Genomic DNA, 21022 nt, shown 5'->3' on the forward strand with positions numbered 1-21022 from the left:
AAGTGCAGATTGACTTTGAGAGGTAGAAATTGAGAGTAGAAAGTTGCACAGAGGCACTGGAATCTGACCCATCCCCACAAGTAATCTCTTCCATCCCCACCCATCTCCATAACCATCAGAAGTAATTTCATTTAATTATGCTACTGAAGTATGTATAGATGCTCTGGCAGAGATCCATTTATAAAGGATGCATTCTTCCCAATTAACATTTCCAAATAAACAAAGGCACTTTATATTTTATATTTACATTAAAAGTTCTGGCAGAGGCCCATTTACAAAGTATGTATTCTTCCCAATTAATATTTCCAAATTAATAAAGTGACTTTGTTTATTTGGAAATTTTAATTGGTAAGAAAATATACTTTGTAAATGGGTCTCTGCCAGAGCTTCTAATGTAAATATAAAATATAAATACTCTAGCTCAGGATGTTCCTAACAAAAGATATGCATAGATGAAGGGGTACGTGAACTATTGGCAGGGGATATGCAGCAACTGCATGTCTCCTGCCCTCTTTCCTTCCCCTGTGCAGCTGCCATCATTATTGTCAATTTGCCTCCCTTACCCCTCCCCCTCCCCGGAACTAGCAGCAACACTCTCGCTCTCAGTTTCAACTTGCCTGCACAGCTGCCAGTAGCGTTAGCACAGTCATTCAGTCAGCCAGCCTCGGGGCCTTTGCTAGGCCACAGCCTGTCTCCAATGATACAACTTCCTCTTTCCTTGGAGGCAGGCTGTGGCCTACTAAAGGCCCCAAGACTGGCTGAGTGAATGGCTTCACTAATGCTACTGCTACTGTGCAGGCAAGTTAAAACAGTGAAAAAGCTGCCGCTAATTTGGGGCAGGAGGTGGTGAGGGGGGTACGTTGCTGTTGCTACTAGGGATGGGGAAAGGGGAGCTGCTGCTAATAGGGCTAGAAAGAGAAAGCTACTGCTGGTTTTGGGGAGAAGTTTGAGAGGAAGAGTTAATGCTAAACCTAGGTGAGGGGAGGTGAGAGGGAGAAATGATGCTAGACCTGGTGGTGAGGGGAGGTAAGAGGGAGAGGTGTGGCTAGACTTGGGGGGAGGGATGGGAGATAGGTATTGCTGGACTGGGGACAGAGGAGGAAGAAGGAAAGGTGCTGCTGGATGCGGGGGAGGGCAGTAGAGAAGAGGAAAATGAGAGTCTAAATCAGGGGAAGGGGAACACAGGACTCAGGGAAGGAGAGATGTGGGCCCAGTGGCGTACCAAGGGGGGGAGGTCCGCCCCGGGTGCAGCCTTAGGGGGGGGTGCACAGCCGGATAACTCTGAAAAATTCCTGGGCTGCGACGGCACTCAGCGGCATTGGCGCACCCCCCCTCCGCAACGGCACTCAGCGGCATCGGTGCCCCCCCTGCCCCGCGACAGCACTCAAGTTCAGCCTCTTTCTCCCAGCATCAGCAGAACTTCAGATCGGCAACAGGTGCTCAGTCAAAAGCTTCCCCTGACTGAACTGCCTGGGCAGAAACAGGAAGCTGAGTCAGGAGAAGCTTTTGACTGAGCATCTGTTGCCGATCTGAAGTTCTGCTGATGCCGGCAGGAGGCCGAACTTGAGTGCTGTCGCGGGGCAGGGGGGGTGCAGATGCCGCTGAGTGCCGTTGCGGAGGGGGGGCGCAGATGCCGCTGAGTGCCATCGCAGAGGGCGGGGCGCCAATGCCGCTCAGTGCTGTCGCGGAGGGGGATGCCGATGCCGCTGAGTGCCATCGCAGAGGGGGGGGGGGCGCTGATGCCGCTCAGTGCTGTTGTGGGGGGGGGGGGGCCCTGCCGATCTTGTTGCCAAAATCGGAAAGGTGAGGGAGAAAGATGGGCCTGTGGTGGATGGAGAGATTGAGAGAAGGGGACAGATGATGGAAGTAGGGGAAAGAGAGAAGGGGCAGATGATGGAAGTGGAGAGAAGGGGAAAGAAGAGGGCAGATGATGGAAGTGGGGGGGAAGAGAGAGAAGGGGCAGATGATGGAAGTGGGGAGAAGAGGGCAGGTGATGGAAGTGGGGAGAGAGAAGAGGGCAGGTGATGGAAGTGGGGGAAAGAGAGAAGGGGCAGATGATGGAAGTGGAGAGAAGGGAGAGAGAGAAGAGGGCAGAGGATGGAAGGAGGGGATAAATAAAAGGAGGGCACATGATGGGGGAAAATGATTGAGTTAGGGAAATACTGGAGAGGGTGAGGGAAAGAGGTGGCGAGCTGTAGGTAGACAGTAAAAAAGGAAATTGATGAGAGGGTAGTAAGAACGTAATCTAGATGGATGCAGAAAATAAATTATAAAGGAAAATGAGGGAAGAAAGAGATTGCAGAAGAGAGGTGTGGAAGAGGGAAGGAGAGGAGAGAGATGCCAGACCAATGGGGTGAAAGGAGAGATGGAAGGGGGAGGCATACAGTTTATGGAAGGGGTATAGAAGGAGAGAAGATGCCATATAGGGGCAGAGAGATGGCAGACAGTGGATGGAAGGAAGAGAGTAACAAGAAGATGAGGAAAGCAGAAACCAGAGAAGACAAAGGTAGAACAAAAATTTTCTATTTATTTGTTGCTTTAGGAGACATGTGTCACTGTTTCTGTGGTGTTGCATTGTATGCAGAGTCCAGCTTCTTGCTGGTTCAATTTAACCTTTGTCTATATATTTCTATTTTATCCCCCTTTTACAAAACTGTGGAGCGTTTTTAGCGCCAGCCGTGGTGGTAGTAGCTCTGATGCTCAGAATTCTATGAGCGTCAGAGCTGTTACCACCATGGCTAAAATCCACACTACAGTTTTGTAAAAGAGGGAGGGGTTAGTTTGTGATGACATATTCCATACTAGGCGAAGGTATTTTCTGTGTGTTCGAAAGACATGGTTTTCGGTTAGGATTGACGGTGTAGAATTGATCTGTACTAGTCTGGCTTGTTTAGTTTTACAATGGGTGTATTGATGTTGTACTGCTCACTGCATATGTAAGATGCTGCCTTTTCCTAGGTACTCATGTGTGTCGTGTGGCTTGTTACTAAAAATCATGTTTTTTGTACAGATGGGGGGGGTGCCAAAAAATGATGGGCCCCGGGTGTCACATATGCTAGGTATGCCACTGTGTGGGACACAGAGATGAGGGATGGGGGCAGAAAAGAACAGAGAGGTGATGCACAGAGATGAGATACAGGGCATGGAGGGAGGGACAGGGACAGAGACATAGAAGGGCAATGCTAGATTGAGAGGGAACTGGGACACAGAAAGGCGATACTGATCACAGGTATAAAAAGAGAGAAGGACACAGAGGGTAGATACTGGACAGGATAGAAAGGGATACAGAGGGAAGATGGACACGGAGAGAAAAGAGATGACCCCGTATATAAACCAAAGACAAAGAGCAAAACAAATGGGAAAATAAAATACTCAGACAACAAAGGTAGAAAAAAGTATTTAATTCTGAATTTATTAATTGGAATACATCAGTCATTGGAAATGCACATCTCTGATATGTTGTATTTTAGTTTCTGTTTCTCTAGTATTGCTGTATATGCTGAGTCTAACTTCTTGAGGTTTCCGGTTAAATTTATTGTCTTCATATATCTATTACTGATCTGTGGTCCCCTGTTTCATGGTTGGTTGAGGGTCTGTCTGTGTTTTGTGTGTGCGACCAAGATGTAATATTCTGCTAGTATGTAGTTTGAGTAGAAATCTTGCAGCGGTCCCATTGTTCTGTTTTCTCACTATAAGGGTTGTATTAGTGTTTTAGGACCTGGTATAATATTTACAGTGCATTTTTTAACATATAATGTTGTTGCTCTTTGAGTGTTGGGAGTTAGTGCTGCTATGATATGGTAAGATTCCAACTTTTTTTCACGCAAGTTGGTGCAAAGTGTTTTTCAGTGGTAGGATTGTGTAACTGGCCTTACTAAGGTGATATCAAAACTTTTAAATATAGTTTTAGTTTGTCATAACATCAGACAAGGCTTTAGACATTTTGCAGTAACTGATTTGTGCTGAGGTGAGCCTGTTGATCTTGTAATGCTCAGTCTCATAAGAAAGCAAAATCAACAAGATCTCAGAGGGAGAAGAGTGGCTGAGGGCAGGAAGGATGTGTGTGTGAGAACTTGCCCAGAATGACCAATTGGATTTTCTATTTCATTTTCCCAGAGAAAAGATGAAACTGGTCACTATTGACAACTTTTGTGGCAAACTTCCTTTCTCCAGTTCTTATAAATAGGCCTTTTTTAAGTGTCATTCTTTATTTTCACTCAGTTTATAAGAATAGCACACCACTTGTCAAGGGGCAGTTTATATGAGACTGAAATATAACAGATCATGTCGTGTGACTGTATGCGAGTTGCACTGACATTTTGTTGTTATGTATGTTGCCCAGTTAGTTACTGTTTAATAATAAAATGTCCATTTCACAATCTCTGCTGCTCGGAGCTCTAGGGTACTTGGTTGAAATTTGTTTGATCTAGGGGGTACTTGGCAAACCATGTTCTAGCTGATGAGGATCCTAAAACGCTGTTGGCTGATGACTTTCTCCGAAGGTGGCCAAAAATCCCTTGGAAAGCAGCAACATTCCTGAGCCATAGAAGCTGGCACCCTAGTAGCTCAAGGAAAGGGCATTCCTGGAGCTCAGGGCAGAAAATAAAGAAGGGCCCTCATGATCCCCTCTCCTCTCTATTTGCTCCAAGCTCCCCACCAGCCATTAACATCATGCTGACAGACCCTCACCAAATACAGGACAAGGGATCACAAATTAGTAACAAAAATACATAGACAAAAATTGAACTAGGAATCCCTAGAACTTAAACTCATCAGATATTGCAATATTAGAGAAATAAAAACAGAAATGCATTTCCTTTTCTACTGAGCACAATACAAAGACATCTGCTATGTGCATTCCCCAAAGCTAACATATTTCAGTTAATAAATTCAATAACATGCGTTTTCTACCTTTGTCGTCTGGACATTTATTTTTCTACCAAGTTGGTTCCAGTTTCTCTGCTGCAAATTCTCCTTCAAGCAACTGCTGTTCCATATGTTTTGTTCCATTCCCTTTAACTCTTTCCTTCTGGGGGGGTTTCTACCTCAGTCCACTCTTTACCTTTCAGCTACCTATCAAATCCTGCTCACTCTTCCATTCCATATTTCACTCCTTCCCCAGCCTTCTGTTCCCTATCATCTTCAGTCTACTCCCCATTATCATATTTTAGCCACTGTAATCACCATCCTCTGCTCATTCATTTTCCTGTCACTCCTCCCCCCACGGTGCCACTATTCCCAGCTTTTCCCTCTTTTGTCCTTCTTGCCCAGCATCTACTCCTTCTTTCTTTCCTCCCCACCCTCGAAGCCTGAAATCTCCTTGCCCCTTCCACTCCACTCCCCATCATCAGCATCCTCCTGTCCCTTCTTTCTTCCCATCTCCCCTATCATGTGGTCCAGCATTGCTCCCTCTCTCTTCCCTCCCTCCCATTGTATAGCATCCTCACTCCCTTCTGACACTATGTCTGCCCTTTTGCATTTGCATCAGGGGCAAAAATTAAAAATCAAATGTTGAGTTTGATCATGAATTAAATATCCACCTTCTAAAATATACTACAGTGGTGCCTCACACAACGAACTTAATTCGTTCCAGGAGCAAGTTTGTTATGCGAAAAGTTCGTTATGTGAAACGCGTTTTCCCATAACAATACATGTTAAAAAAAATAATTCGTTCTGTAGCATAAAATATGCTAAGATGACATAAAAAAAGATAAATTTTTGGTTATTATTTTTATTTAGATACATCTAAAAACATAATTGTTTTTTAAAACAACACACATTTTTTAAATTTAAAGACAGACTAAGTAGAGTCTAATTTTACAGTGAGAGGGAAGAGTCTCAGCGGCAAAAACTATTCTGATTGGCCCAGGCGCCTTAGGCCCCACCAGTAGGCGGAGCTTTGGGACGGATGGGCCAATCCGGCCTCATTCCGTCGTTGGCTGCCTGCCGGACAGGCGGGTTTGGCTCCCGTCTGTCCGGCCAACTACAGAAAGGTACGGGGAAGGGGGTTGGGGGTGTCGTGGGGGTCGGCCAGGGGGGTCGCGGGTCGGCTGGGAGGGCGGTCGGAGGTTCTTGGGGGGGGGGGCGGTCGTTGGGGGGGGGGGGGGGTTTGCGTCGAGGGCAGGAGGGCCTGGGATCCCTCCTGCCCGTAATGTAGTGCAGGGTGGGGTTAGGGGGTCGCCGTGGCCAGGAGGACTTGGGCTCCCTCCTGGCCCGATATTGTGTGGGGAGTTGGGGAATCGGCGGGGCAAGAGGGCTTGGGCTCCTTTTTGCCCCGATCGTGTCGGGGAGTCGGGAGGGCAAGAGGGAACCAGGCGGAGAGAGGGCAGTTAAGCGCAGTGCCTGCGCGGAAGGATGCAGCTCGGGCGACTTCGTTGTGTGAAACGAAGTTCGTTGTACGGATCAAGACATAAAGTTCGTTGTGCGCAGCGTTCGCTGTGCGAGGCGTCCGTTATGCGAGGCACCACTGTACTTCATATAGAATGCAGAGATTTTATTGTAAACTGCTTAGACTAAACTTCTGTTTATATTTTACGGTATATCAAATAAATTGAACTTGAAAATGACTTACACAAAACAAATAAAACATCCAAAGACAATTAAAATTAAATAAAAAGGAAGAGTTGCTGGTGATCCAAGATGGCTGCCGCCATCTGTTGCTGAAAAGACGCTGGAGGGTGTCTTTTTTCCTTACTGCAATAATGCCGAAGAGAAGGGGTAGAAGCGTTGGTGGAGCCTCCCAGCGCTCGAGCCCCGCAGTCCTTACCGTCGATGACATTTTCCGACGTCTTCAAAGCGAGCCGAGTCGTTTGGGGAATCGCCCGATGGGAGCGCCGGCTGAGAGGAGTGCTTCAGCGGATACCCCCGGGCTGGACGTCACGCTAAGGCCCGACGTCAGGACGCCTCCCCTACAGCCGTTGCCGCTGGGAGCTAGCTCTCCGAGGGAGGAGAGCAGGTCTGAAGAGGCAGAGTTTTCCTCTCGAGAGGCCAGCGAAGCGGAGGGCTTGCTACAGGGAACAGCACAAGGGGAATTTCTCCTTGTAAGAGAACCAGCGACCGGAACAACCATGTCTGAGGGTCAACAAGGCTCAAGGGAGGTAAAACACTCGGATGAACTAACTAATATTGCACAGGTACTTTCCTTTGCCCCTATCCGACCCCCTGAGGTTACATTGGAATCCTTATGGGATTTGGTCTCTAGTTTGGGTAATTCTCTCAGTCCTCAGATAAAGAATTTGGATAAAGAATTACAAGTTCAGAAAGAAGAAATTAAAATTGTTAAACAGGACATTGTACTTATAAAAACTGAGATTCAAGAAGAAAAGAAGGACTTAAAAATGTTAAAGAGCAACCAAGATTTGATTGTGAAAGATAACCTTAATATGAGAAGAAAATTGGAAGTACTTGAAAACAATAGTCGGTCTAATAATTTGCGTTTGATTAATTTTCCGAAGGTTGCGTCAATTCCTCCAGGAGAAATGATAAAACGTTACTTTCTGGAAAATTTAAAAATTCCAGAGGGTTCATTTCCACCATTGTCAAGAGTGTACTATTTGCCCAATAGAAAAAATCAGGACTCTCAAAAAAAAGATGGTGATGGCAGACCACAGGAAAATCCTTTGGATGTTACAGCTTTATTGGAACAATCTGATAGAGAGGTGGCTAGTTCAGCCACTCTCTTACTGACTGTAGCTTTGGCTCCGGACAGAGATTGGATTCTTAAACTTTTCTTCAAAAATAGATCCAGGGATTTCCTTGGCTTCCATATTCAAGTTTATCCTGATGTTTCGAGAGAAACTCAGAAAAGAAGGAGGGACTTTTTATTGTTAAAACCTGGTGTGACCCAGATGGGGGGATTATTTTATCTTAGATATCCTTGTAAGTGTGTAATTAGATATAATTCCTTTAAATATATTTTCTTTGAACCGTCTCATCTGACTGCTTTCCTCTCTATGAAGCGCCTAGAAAAAGGAGAAACATCTGTGTCTTAATCAATTAATTAAGCTCTCTTTCAGCATCAGATGACGTGTTTTGGTTAAATTTCTTATTGTACTATATTTACTCCTAATTCCTTAATCTTGGATCCATTGTTGAGGACTAGTGTATGATTAAGTCGGATTTATTACCTTTTATGTAATCTTGATGTAATTTTGATTTATTTTCAAGTTTGAGAATAATCAATGATATGTTTTCTTGATCGTACTTTTCTGTACAAGATTGTAATGCTTGTTAAAATTTTTAAAAATTCATAAATAAAAAAAAAAAAAAAAAAAAAAATTAAATAAAAACACTATTAGATAAAGCCACCACTTCAGTTCAAATCAACATCAAAGGCTTTTAAAATAAAAACATTTTAAAATTATTTTTCAAAGTTTGCAGATTATGCTCTAGATATAAAGACAGAGGTAATGTATTCCATAGTTTGGGCTAATTATATAAAAGAATGAGGACCTACAATCCAACCTGTTTAGTTTTCCCAGTAGGTATATTAAAGTTCTGTAGTAGGGCTACTCAATTCTAGTTCTCAAGGTCCATAGGCAGGCCATGTTTTCAAGATATCCACAATGAATATGTATGAGAAAGATCTACATACCACGTAGGAAATGCATGCAAATCTCTCATATGCATATTCATTGTGGATATCTTGAAAACATGGCCTGCCTGTGCACCTCAAGGATTGTAATTGAGTATCTCTGTTCTAGAGTTTTCTTCAGACTAGTGCTGTTGACCCCATAGCAACAGTCTTGCAATAATATCGCTTTAGGATTTAAGCTGCCATATAAGGGTTCTTCACTCAGAGGGTGGTGGACACCTGGAACACGCTTCCAAAGGAGGTAATAGGACAGAGTACAATACTGGGTTTCAAAAAGGGACTGGATGACTTCCTGAAAGAGAAGGGGATTACAGGGTATAGATAGAAGGTTACACTACAGGACAAAAGCGAAAAGCATATGTGAGTTTTAGGGTAGGAGCACTATCAGGTCCTGGACCTGAGGGGCCGCCGCGTGAGCGGACTGCCGGGCACGATGGACCTCCGGTCTGACCCGACAGAGGCAAGTCTTATGTTCTTATGTTCTTATGTTTTTTAAATATGGCAACTTGAACCCCTTAACAGCACCATTTTGAAGAAAGAGCCATCAGGGCAAGAATGAGTTGGGGGATCATCCTGTTCCTGTCGTCCCCAGGACCTCTGGGGTTAGATGAGTGAGTTCGCCAGGTAAAAGGAAGCTGATGTGAGGGAGCGCCAAATCGATCGGGAGAAAGGTGGCACCAAAGCAAAAGGCTCAGGGCTGCCATAGTCCCCTGAGCTAGCCCTAATCAAATATTGCTATTATTCTAGAAATTCTAGAGCTGACCACCTTATCCAGATATTCAGTGGTGGCCACTATCTTGATGGTAGTACTGAATGCGGAATCTCTTTTGACCACCTTAACCAGCATTTAAAAACATTGTTGACAGTGATGGCTGAATATTGACCTGATTAATCCTAGAGGGACTGAGAAACAAACTTAAATAAGGAGAAAACCAGACACACACACTCGAAGTGAGAGAAATATGGGACAGGAACTTTCCTGTCTGTGCCCTCCATCTTTTATACCCGTGAGGTGTAGTAGAGACGCAAGATAGGATTTCCAGATAGGTCGATACTCTTGTGGCTTTCGCTTCCCTTCATGATGGAGCTGCAGAGGAATTTGAAAGTCATTAGGAGACATTAAGGGACTAAGGACCTTCAAAACCCCCCATTCTTCTTTTCCCAAGATACCCATTCAGTTATTTCTCCTCTCCCATCCCCCTTCTTTCCCACAGTACTCTTGAAGCTATCTCTCCTTTCTCTGTCCCTTCCAGGATACCCATGTAGCTCTCTCTTCTCTCCCACCTTATTCCCCAGTAAACTCGAGCACCTGTCCACCTGTCTCCTGTTTCCACTTCATATATCTGTCCTATCATTCTCCTTTCCCTTTGAATACCTGTGAAGGTATGTCTTCTACTCTCAAAAGGTACCTATGCAGGTGAAGCCAGTGACTGGCCACATCAATGGTCATGCTGAGCTGAAAGAGGATGGTGTAGGAAGGATACAGCAGGGACAGGTTCACCAGCAAACACATGGTGGCGCAGCGGTCCGTCAGCATGTCCAACATGGCCCCAAATTTGGTACCTGACAAAGTTGGGGAGAACAGGGACAAATGATGTCATAGACAAGTAAACAGAGGCCCTCCCTTGCCTCTGGCCTAGAACAATTTCTCTTTTGCGCTTTCACAATATTAAAACAATTCTGAGTTTCACTAGCCAAAGACCTGGGGAAATAAGAGAATATCACCTTGATTGAGGGCACGTGCTGCATGCCCATCAAAAGCATCCAAGAGCCCACTGAGCAGATAGAAGGTCGATGCAGTGAGGGGACAGGTAGGCATGAAGTAGAATGCCACAAATGCAAACAGGATCCTAGCATAGCCTGGGAAAAGAAAGAGAGAGATTAAAGTTAAATGTGTTATTGGTTGAGGGGGGGGGGGGTCTCAATGTCTTTTGCAGTGTGTGTTCTCAACCCCTAGACTCATCCACTACTGTTTTCAGATTCCATTTGATACATACCTGGGCAAAATGTTTTAATATTTAGACAAAGTGGGCAATTTTCAAACAACTCAAGTAACTGCAAATTATTTTAGAATGCATATTTAGCAACTTACGTAGTTTCACTTTGAAAATTAGAGAGCACAAAGTATAGAAATGCTTTTAGCATCATAGTTTGCACTTTCTATTTGCATGGGTGGTTGAAGTAAAATGCAGGCATTAGAGGCTGACTAAATTTCAGTTTTCGTTATGGTACCAAAACTGGCCCACAATCCTTCTTCAGCCCATTTTCAGCTGAAAGGTTATACTTGTGGTGAAACATGTGAGCCTCTCCAAAACCCACCCAAAATCTACTATACCTACATATAGGTGACATCTGCAGGCATAAGGGCTATTATTGTGGTATACAAAAGGTTTTGGAGGGCTCACCATAAAATACAAGGAGGTTATAGTAATGTAACTGCAAGTAAAGCATAGTTACTCACCTGTAGCAGGTGTTATTCGAGGACAGCAGACAGATATTCTCACATGTGGGCATCATCCACGAAGCCCGGTACGGACAGTCAAAAGTGTACTGGCACTTTAAGGCTGATATTGGCTCACGGGACCATCAGTTTAGTAACAGAGCTAAGAAGTCAACTAGAAAAGGTGAGAAGAGTTGTGAGAATATCTGCCAGCTGTCTTCGGATAGCATCTGCTACAGATGAGTAACTATGCTGGGCAAGCAGGCAGCATATTCTCACATCTGGGACTCTCTAGCTGAGGTTATGCAGCTGGTTGAAGTGGTATCTAGAATTTCAGAGGCTTTGTTCCAGAACTCATTGGCATTAATCTTGCCTCTTGTTAGAGGTTTCCCAGTGGTAATCTTGATGGTTTGTTTTTCCTTGTGAAGGTTAAGGTTGAAGGATTATAAGTAGTGGTCTGACCAAGGGATTGTTGTCCATTTAGTTTCTGCTATAAGCTGGGGGGGGGGGGGGGTTGAAGATATCAAATCCAGGGTGTGGCTTTTCTTACATGTAGGTCCTCATGACATCAGGTCTAGCTGGCGGTCTAGTAAAAACCTGTGGAAGACTATGTTGTTCTGAGACTCAAGTGGAATGCTTATATCTCCTAGGAAAATCAGTCTGGTATATTGACAGGTTATATCTGAGATAATTTCCTGTATTTTTGTTGTAATGTTGGAACAGGGTCCTGGGGGTCAATACATTAGTAACAGTCCAATGCTGTTAGAGTGTATGCTTGATTTTTATCTTCTAATTTGCAGATCACATATTCTAGTTCCAGTTGTATTGTACAGTCGGATAGTGAGATGTGAAAGGAACTTTTGTAGATCAAAGCGAGGCCACCTCCTCGTTTGTTTGGTCTGGGTATGTAGATAATGCTGTAGCCTGGCAGACATAGGTGGGGAAGGTCTGGATTTGCAGACTCTTTTAGCCAAGTTTCTGTGAAGAAGGTGAGGCCTGTGTTGTTGGTGGAAATCAAATCATTCATTAGCAGGAGTTTGTTGGTTACTGACCTGCCATTAATATAAATGCATGGGACTGGAATGGTTGTTTTTCTCTAGGGAGTGATAGGTCTAAGGCAGGGTTGTCAAACTCAATTACTTAAGGGGCCAAAATCTAAAACATAGGCTAAGTCATGGGCCAATTGTTTTATTAAGATACATAGGGGTCCTTTTATTAAGGTGCGCTAAATGCACACCTTAATAAAAGGACCCCTTAGTATTAGTAGAAGTATAGGGTTACAACCTCTCCAACCCCACACCGGCTTTGTGATGTAAACAAAATAATTTTTGAAAAAGAGATTTTTCTGCTCTCTTTTAGGTCCTACTTCACGCCTGGCAGGATACACATTTTAAACCTGACATATTGTAATCACAAAACAGAAAATACAATTTATTTTTTCTACCTTTTGTTGTCTGGTATTATTCAGATCATGTTGGGGTCCCAGGTTCTAGTTGTCTATTGATAACTCGCTTGCCAGGGCCCCCTCTTTCTTTTTCCCTCCCTCCATCACGGCAGCTGGAGACAGGCACCACCCCCTAGCGGTCTGAGACAGGAGGGAGCATCCACAACGCGCAGATACTGAGGTAGGAGAGGGCCTTAGGCCAAAGAAGGGCCCAACCACCATTCCTTCCCTCCATCCATCAGGTGCAGTGCACCTCCGCCAATGTTAAAAGAAGCCACGTCGAAATTGAAGCCCTACCGCAGCTCATTCCCTCTGCCGTGGCTGAGAGAACATGCTATGGCAGCGGCAGGGCTCTGATTTTGATGCAGCTCCTTTTAACATTGGCGGAGCTGTGCTTTACCTGATGGAGGGAGGGAAGGAACGGCGGGCCAAATCTCAACGACAGCAGGAATTGTTTGGCGGGCCAGAGTTTGACATGTCTGCTCTAAGGGATTCTATGTAAGTTGGTAGTGGTTCTTTAAGGTGGGGTTTAGGGTTTCCTTTTATTAGTTGGGCGGTTGCCGGTGATTGTTTAGAGTTGAATTGGGATTGTTCATGGCGTATTAGTTGATAAATGGAAAGGGTCTGTATGTATGATGGTTGTGATATGTAGGATGCCACGTTGGATGAAAGATATTAATTGGTTAGCAGTAAAATCAGTCCTTGCAACAAATATTTAACAGTTAAATAAATATTTAACAGTTAAATATGTTTCTTTATGCAGCCTTTCTAAACTGAAAATTTTTGCTAAGAGACTCTGATGCTTGGACAGTCTCCTTTTTTATTATTTTAGTTTTAGCTCACACCTTTTCTGCAACAATTATTGCTACCACTATTCCTATTTATCATTTCTACAATGCTGAGAGGCTTATGCAGCTTATACATGCAACATGCGATAGATGGTCCCTGCTAAGAAGAGCTTACAATCTAATTTAGACAGACAGAACATATAGTGGTTGGGGAGTTTCTTGCAGACAGAATGATAGGATGGACATAGGTATCTTATGGTGAATGGGAGTTAGAAGTTGAAAGCAGTCTCGAAAAAGTGGGCTTTGAGCTTGGATTTGAATTAGAGAATGAAACAGGAAAAAAATTTATCACCGTTCCCACCCGTCCCTGTCCCCATGAGCTTGTCTCCGCCCCTGCCTTATCCCCGCAAGCCCAGTCCCTGTCCCCGCCCTGCAAGCTGTCAGATCCCATCTGCATAAGCCTTGAATAGTTATGATTTTATACTAAACTTATTTTGTTAAAGTATAAAAAGAGACAATATTCTGTATAATTGTCATTTTATAAACACAAATGATACAGAGCAAGGATCAACAAAACCCCTGTCTCCCCTCCCTTTCACAAATATCCCCTCCACTCTTGTGAAAACTGAACAAACCAAATTACTACAGAATGCTACATAGAAAAATCAAGCTAACAGAATACTTTAGTCACACATGGCAAGAATAGTGTTAGGGAAGTACAACTATGGCAACTGCCCCCTGGTCAGAAAGATAGAGAGCCCTAAGCCAGCTGGAAGCTAAAGAAGCACAGCCTGGGCTTTGTGGTCCCCAGTTATGTCTAATACCAGCTCTAGCAAGATACATATTTTAAATCTGAAATATTCTAATCACAAAATATAAAATAAATTAATTTTTTTCTTTTTGTTTTCTGGTAATTTTATTCTTCAAATCACATTGGTCTCAGACACAATTTTTTTTACCACATGAGCAAGACTTTTCACAACTCCCACGGGGCGGTAAAGCACAGTTACTTACCGTAACAGGTGTTATCCAGGGACAGCAGGCATATATTCTCACATGTGGGTGACGTCATCTACGGAGCCCCAGCGCGGACAGCTTTTCAAGCAAACTTGATTGAAGTTTCAAGTTTGCACACTGCACCACGCATGTGCTAGCCTTCTTGCCCACTAGAGGGCGCATCCCCACCTCGTGGTCCTCAGTTCCATATCATAGCAAAGAAGCCATCCCCGGGGAGGTGGGCGGGTTGTGAGAATATATGCCTGCTGTCCCTGGATAACACCTGTTACGGTAAGTAACTGTGCTTTATCCCAGGACAAGCAGGCATGATATTCTCACATGTGGGTGACCTCCAAGCCAACCAAAAAAGGGCAGGTGGGAGGATGGCAAATTAAGAAAACAGGTTACGTAACACCGACTGGCCAAACCGGCCGTCGCTTCTGGACAAAGTGTCCAGACAGTAGTGGGAGGTGAACGTATGAACCGAAGACCAAGTGGCAGCTTTACAGATGTCCTCCATAGGCGTGAATCGGAGGAAAGCCACGGAAGCTGCCATCGCTCGGACTTTATGACCCGTAACTCGACCCGAAAGCGGGAGATCAGCCTGAGCGTAGCAAAAGGAAATACAAGCAGCTAACCAGTTTGACAAGGTGCGCTTTGAAACCGGGTGTCCCAACCGATTCGGATCAAAGGACAAAAACAATTGAGGAACCTTCCGATAAGACTTGGTGCGTTGAAGATAAAAAGCCAACGCCCTCTTACAGTCAAGCGTATGAAGCGCCACTTCACCAGGATGAGAATGGGGCTTCGGAAAAAACACCGGAAGGACAATAGACTGATTGAGGTGGAAATCAGACACAACTTTAGGTAAAAATTTTGGATGGGTGCGAAGAACCACCTTATCATGATGAAACACTGTGAAAGGAGGATCCGCCACCAAGGACTGCAGTTCACTAATCCGACGAGCAGACGTGAGCGCAATCAAAAAGACCACTTTCCAAGTGAGAAATTTTAGATGCGACTTGTCAATGGGCTCAAAGGGAGGCTTCATCAGCTGAGCCAAGACCACATTAAGATCCCACACCACCGGAGGAGGTTTCAGAGGAGGATGGACATTCACTAAACCCTTCATGAAACGAGTCACCAGAGGATGAAGAGAGAGAGAACGACCCTCAAGGTGCCGATGGAATGCAGCAATGGCACTGAGATGCACCCGAATAGAAGTCGTCTTCAGGCCAGACTCAGATAAATGCAATAGATAGTCCAGAACCGAAGACACAGGCACCGAACTCGGTTCCAGACGATTCAAAGAACACCAGGACGTAAACCTGGTCCACTTCTGGGCATAACAAAGCCGAGTCGAGACCTTGCGCGAGGCCTCCAAAATCTCCCTCACGGACCGAGACACTGGAATCGAAGTCAGGGGGAGAGAAACCAAGCAGTCAGATGTAAAGACTGAAGATTGGGATGTAACAGCGAACCCCGACTCTGAGACAGCAGAGAGGGAAACACCGGCAGAAGTAGAGGTTCCCTGGTACTGAGTTGAAGAAGCAGGGAGAACCAGGGCTGCCCGGGCCAACGAGGCGCAATGAGGATCATGGAGGCTCCGGTCGATCTGAGATGAACCAGCGTTCTCAAAATCAGAGGAAACGGCGGAAACGCATAAAGGAACCTCCCCTCCCATTCGAGAAGGAAGGCATCCGCCTCGAGACGATCCGGAGAGTAAATCCGAGAGCAATAGAGGGGCAGTTTGCGAGTCTCCGGAGAGGCAAACAGATCCACCTGAGGAGTTCCCCAGCGGTCGAAGACCTCGCAAAGTACTCGGGAGTTCAGAGACCATTCGTGCGGCTGGAGAAGACGACTGAGTTTGTCTGCCAGCTGGTTCTGCTCTCCCTGAATGTACACCGCCCGCAGGAATATGTTCTGGGAGATCGCCCATTCCCAAAGGCGAAGAGACTCCTGACACAGAGGCCAAGAGCCCGTACCCCCTTGTTTGTTGACATAGTACATCGCCACTTGGTTGTCGGTCCGCACGAGCACCACCTGGTCGCGCAGCAGGTGGACAAAAGCTCGTGCGGCCAGAAAAATGGCGCGAAGCTCCAGCACATTGATGTGACATCGGCGGTCCTCTGCCGACCACAGACCCTGCGTCCTCAGGCCGTCCAGATGGGCTCCCCACGCGTACTCGGAGGAGTCCGTGGTCAGGACCTTGCTGTGAGGTGGAACGAGAAACAGCAAACCCCCGGACAGATTGGAAGAGCCGGTCCACCAACGGAGCGATCGACGTAAACAAGGAGTCACTGATATCCGGGAAGACACCGGATCGCGATCCTGCCGCCACTGCGACGCCAGAGTCCACTGCGCGAGCCGTAGGTGCAAGCGAGCGAAAGGCGTGACGTGAACCGTCGACGCCATGTGACCCAGCAAAATCATCATGCTCTGGGCCGACACCTCCGACTGCCCTTGACAGTGGCGGCTCCACCGAAGCAGAGCCTCCCGCCGAAGCGGGGGGAGAAAGGCGCGGAGGCGAACCGTGTCCAGCACGGCTCCAATGAATTGAAGAGACTGTGCCGGGTACAATTGAGACTTGGGAAAGTTCACTTCGAACCCCAGGTTCTGCAGAAGACTGATAGTCTGTTGGGTCGCTAAGATAACCCCCTCCCTGGACGAGGCCTTGATCAGCCAATCGTCCAGGTAGGGAAAGACCTGTAGACCCCGCGAGCGCAGGGCCGCCGCAACCACGACCATACACTTGGTGAACACCCGAGGGGACGACGCCAACCCGAAGGGAAGAACCCGATACTGCAGGTGCAAATCCCCGACTTGAAAACGCAAGAACCTGCGGCAAGCGGGATGCACCGGAACATGGGTGTACGCTTCCTTCAAGTCCAGGGAGCACATCCAATCCCCCTCCTCCAATAGTGGATAGAGAACCGGAAGCGACAACATACGGAACTTCTCCCGGACCAGGAACTTGTTGAGCTTCCGGAGGTCCAAAATGGGGCGCAAGTCCCCGGTCTTTTTTGGGACTAAAAAGTAACGGGAGTAAAACCCCTGGCCCATCTGTTCGCGAGGTACCACCTCAACCGCTCGGAGGCTCAACAGGGCCCTGGCTTCCTCCAGGAGACGGGCCAACTGGCTCTGATTGGGAGGGCAAGCTCCAGGAGGCAAGTCCGGAGGCGGACTGGAGAAGTTGAGCGAATAGCCCTCTGAGATTGTCCGGAGCACCCATGCGTCTGACGTAATCGCAGACCAGGCCCCGGCAAAAGCCGTCAGCCGACCCCCGATGGGAAGGGGGTGGCACGATGTCGCAGCGGGGGCCCGCCCCCGACCGCCCACCCCGTCAAAAGGACGGCGCGGCCTTGGCCGCCCCCTGCGCAACGGGCTTAGAGGGGCCACCTCTATTCTGTTGGGGTGGACGCCGTGGCGGCGGTCTGGAAAAGGCCGGCGTAGACTTCTGAGGGTACCTTCTCGGGGGCTGCCGGAAGGGACGCTGGGTAGGGGCCTTAGGCTTCGGGCGCACCAGAGATGCCAGAGAGCGCTCCTGTTCGGAAAGCCTTTTGGTCGCCGCATCCAAAGATTCGTCGAACAATTCCGACCCAACGCACGGCAAGTTAGCCAGGCGTTCCTGCAAATGTGCCTCCATCTCGAGGGTACGGAGCCACGCCAACCGGCGCATGGCCACCGCACAGGCCGATACCCTCGAGGCAAGTTCAAACGCATCGTAAACTGCGTGGAACAAATATAGGCGCAGCTGGGCCAGATTAGAGCTGAAGGTGGCAAACCTGTCCCTATGCGACTCTGGTATCACCTCACGAAAAGAGGGGAGGTCCTTGACCATCGTACGTAGGAAGGACGAGTACGAAAAGGCGTAGTTCAGGACCCTCGTCGCCATGAGAGAGTTCGCATAGAGACGACGCCCGAATTTGTCTAAGGTCCGGCCCTCCCTACTCGGCGGGACCGCGGCAGAGACCCTGGAGGGCTGCGATTTCTTAACCGCCGATTCCACTAGGAGCGAATTGTGAGAAAGTTGGCCCTTCTCAAAACCCTTGATGGGGAGGGTGCGATACTTCGACTCCATTTTTGAGGGGACCACAGCGACCGTCAAGGGAGCCTCAAGGTTCCTCAGGAAGGTCTGGCAGAGGACCTTGTTAACCGGAAGGCGCGGGGATTCCCGAGGTGGGGCAGGAAGATCCTGCTCCTCCAAAAACTCCTTGGTGTAAGTGGACCCTTCAGACAAGTCTACACCCAAAGCCGCCGCCATATCCTGCACGAACCTCGTAAAAGAGGAAGGTTTAGCAGGAGGAGAGGGAGATCGAGACTTCCCGGCGGAGCCGAAGGGAGAGGCCTCGTGAGAATATCTGGGCTCCCTACCAGACCCCGACCCCAACGAGGCACAGTCCTGCGACCTCGACGGAGTCGGAGACCGGGTGCGTCTAAAGGAACCCCTCGGGGATCCCCCCGGGGTCCTAGGCACCGAAGCCCGACCCTTCGGTCCCGGCGAGGAGGCCCGGGAGCTCTCCCTGGCCGGAGACCGGAATAAGACAGGGTTATCCACCCGCAGGTCTCTCACCTGCAAGGCCTCGGCCCCGGCCGGTGACGAGCGACCGTGCCGCCGAGGCGAGGCCCGAGACCTCTTGGCCTTCCTCGGCCGGCGCCTCGCCCGAGACCTGCCCGAGGGCGACGACCCCCGTGAGGACTCCGAGGACGAAGACGAGATCCTCCGCACCCGGCGCACCTTGTCTTTCGGGCGCACACTACGCTCCGGCGGATCCCGCGAAGCCGGGTCCGAGGGTACTGCCGAGGTCGAGGCCGTGGGCGCCTCGGGAGCCGAAGCCCCGGTACCCGAGGCCGAGGTCGTCAACTGCGGGGGCACCGAGGCCGGAGCAGCCGAGGCCGAAGCCTGCTGCAGATGTTCAATGGCCCCGGTGAGCTCCGAGGCGATTAACGCCCGGAGCAAGTCTTGAAACACGGGGATTGACATTCCCTGTGGCAAGACCTGCCGCTGCTCCTCGGAGGGCGACCTCGGTCTCGAGTATTCCCTCGGGGCGGCGGACGCGGGCATCTTGGGCTTAACAGAGGAGGACCCTCCCGCCGAAGAGCCCGAGGATGGCTTCTTGGACGATCCAGGAGCTGAGGAGGGAAGTGGAGACTTACCCGAGGCCTTGGATGAGGCCGGCTGCTTCGATGGCAACGAGGCCCGAGGCGAAGCTGATGGTCCCGAAGCTGAGGTCGAGGCCGATGTCGAGGCCGAGGTCAAGGCCGGGGCCGAAGCCGAGGCCGAACTCGAGGCCTTCCCGGGCGGGGACTCGACCGAGAAAAGTTCTGCCATGCGGGCTTTGCGGCGTTTGAGTGCCCGCTTCTGGAAGGTGGCACACTTCTCGCAGGACGCTGTAGGGTGTTGGGGCCCCAAGCACCTCAAACAGCACCTGTGTGGATCAGTGATCGATAGGAGCCGTTCACAGCGCCCGCACTTTTTAAAGCCCGTTACGGGCCGGGACATGGGCCCAAGGGAGGCCGGGAACAAGCGAGGTTCCTCGGCCACGGCTACCGGGAGCCCCCGGTAGCGATAAAAATCGAAATTTTTTTTTTTTTTTTGAAACGAAAGGAAAAAAAGAATAAAGAATAAAGAAGACAAAAAAACGCAGCGACCGCGCGAAATACCCTACACAGCCGCGGCGACAGAAGGCACAAGAGCACAATTTTTTCCACAGGGCTTCTGGCTCCGCGGATGAAATTGAACTGAGGACCACGAGGTGGGGATGCGCCCTCTAGTGGGCAAGAAGGCTAGCACATGCGTGGTGCAGTGTGCAAACTTGAAACTTCAATCAAGTTTGCTTGAAAAGCTGTCCGCGCTGGGGCTCCGTAGATGACGTCACCCACATGTGAGAATATCATGCCTGCTTGTCCTGGGATAAAAGGTATTCTCCCCATTCCCATGGTAAACCAGTTGCAAATGTCTCCATTCCTGAGGATTTACTGTGGTGGCCACGGTTTACTGCAGTAAACGAACCCCGTGTCATTCTCTAATTTGAATACTGTTAGAGACGGAACTTGACATAATGACTCTGAGAGTCTGTTCCAGGCATACGACGCAGAAAGATAGAAGGGACGGAGTCTAGAGTTGGCAGTGAAGAAGAAGGGTACGGATAAGAGAGACTTAGCCAATAAATGGAATTTACAGAGGGGAACACAGAGGGAGATAAGTGAGGAGAAATATTGGGAGGCTGCAGAGTAAATGCATTTGTAAGTCAGTAAGAGGTGTTTGAACTGTATTTGGAAATGGATGGGGAGCTAATGAAGTGACTTGAGGAGAGGATTAATGTTGAGTATGGCAGCGCTGGTGGAACATAAGTCGTGCGGCAGAATTTTGAATGGATTGAAGGGGAAAGAGATGGTTGAGCGGAAGGCCTGAGAGAAGCAAGTTGCAGTAGTCTAAGCGAGAGGTGAGAGTGAGGATAAAGGTTTTGGTAGTGTGCTTAGAATGGTAGGATTTTGGTAATTATATAAAGGAAGAAGTGACAGGTTTTAGTGGCTTGTTGGATCTGAGTGGGGAAGGAGAGAGAGGAATCAAAGATGATCCCGAGGTTGTGAGCTGACAAGACAGGGAGGAGAGTGTTGTCCACAGAAATAGAGAACAGGGGGAGTGGGTTTAGGTGGAAAGATAAGGAGCTAATTTAGATAAAGAATTGAAAGACCAGAAAGAAGAAATAAAAATTTTGAAAGAGGATATTGTATTATTGAAATCAGATATGCAAGAA

The 21022-nt window shown here is 47.9% G+C and overlaps 1 protein-coding gene across 4 annotated transcripts in view; it reads right to left on the bottom strand.

Annotated features, from left to right (window-relative positions):
• Window positions 1-21022, bottom strand: part of CDIPT (CDP-diacylglycerol--inositol 3-phosphatidyltransferase) — a 65708-nt gene that overhangs the window by 17353 nt on the left and 27333 nt on the right. For all 4 annotated transcript variants that reach the window (XM_033944999.1, XM_033945000.1, XM_033944998.1 and 1 more), the window contains 3 exons: window positions 10319-10453; window positions 10003-10156; window positions 9599-9680 (listed from right to left, as the gene is read on the bottom strand). In XM_033944999.1, coding sequence (XP_033800890.1) covers window positions 9599-9680; window positions 10003-10156; window positions 10319-10453 — 371 coding nt within the window. The remainder of the gene's footprint in view (window positions 1-9598; window positions 9681-10002; window positions 10157-10318; window positions 10454-21022) is intronic.

The sequence above is a fragment of the Geotrypetes seraphini genome, chromosome 5 (genome assembly GCF_902459505.1).
Source record: "Geotrypetes seraphini chromosome 5, aGeoSer1.1, whole genome shotgun sequence".
NCBI lineage: Eukaryota > Metazoa > Chordata > Amphibia > Gymnophiona > Dermophiidae > Geotrypetes > Geotrypetes seraphini.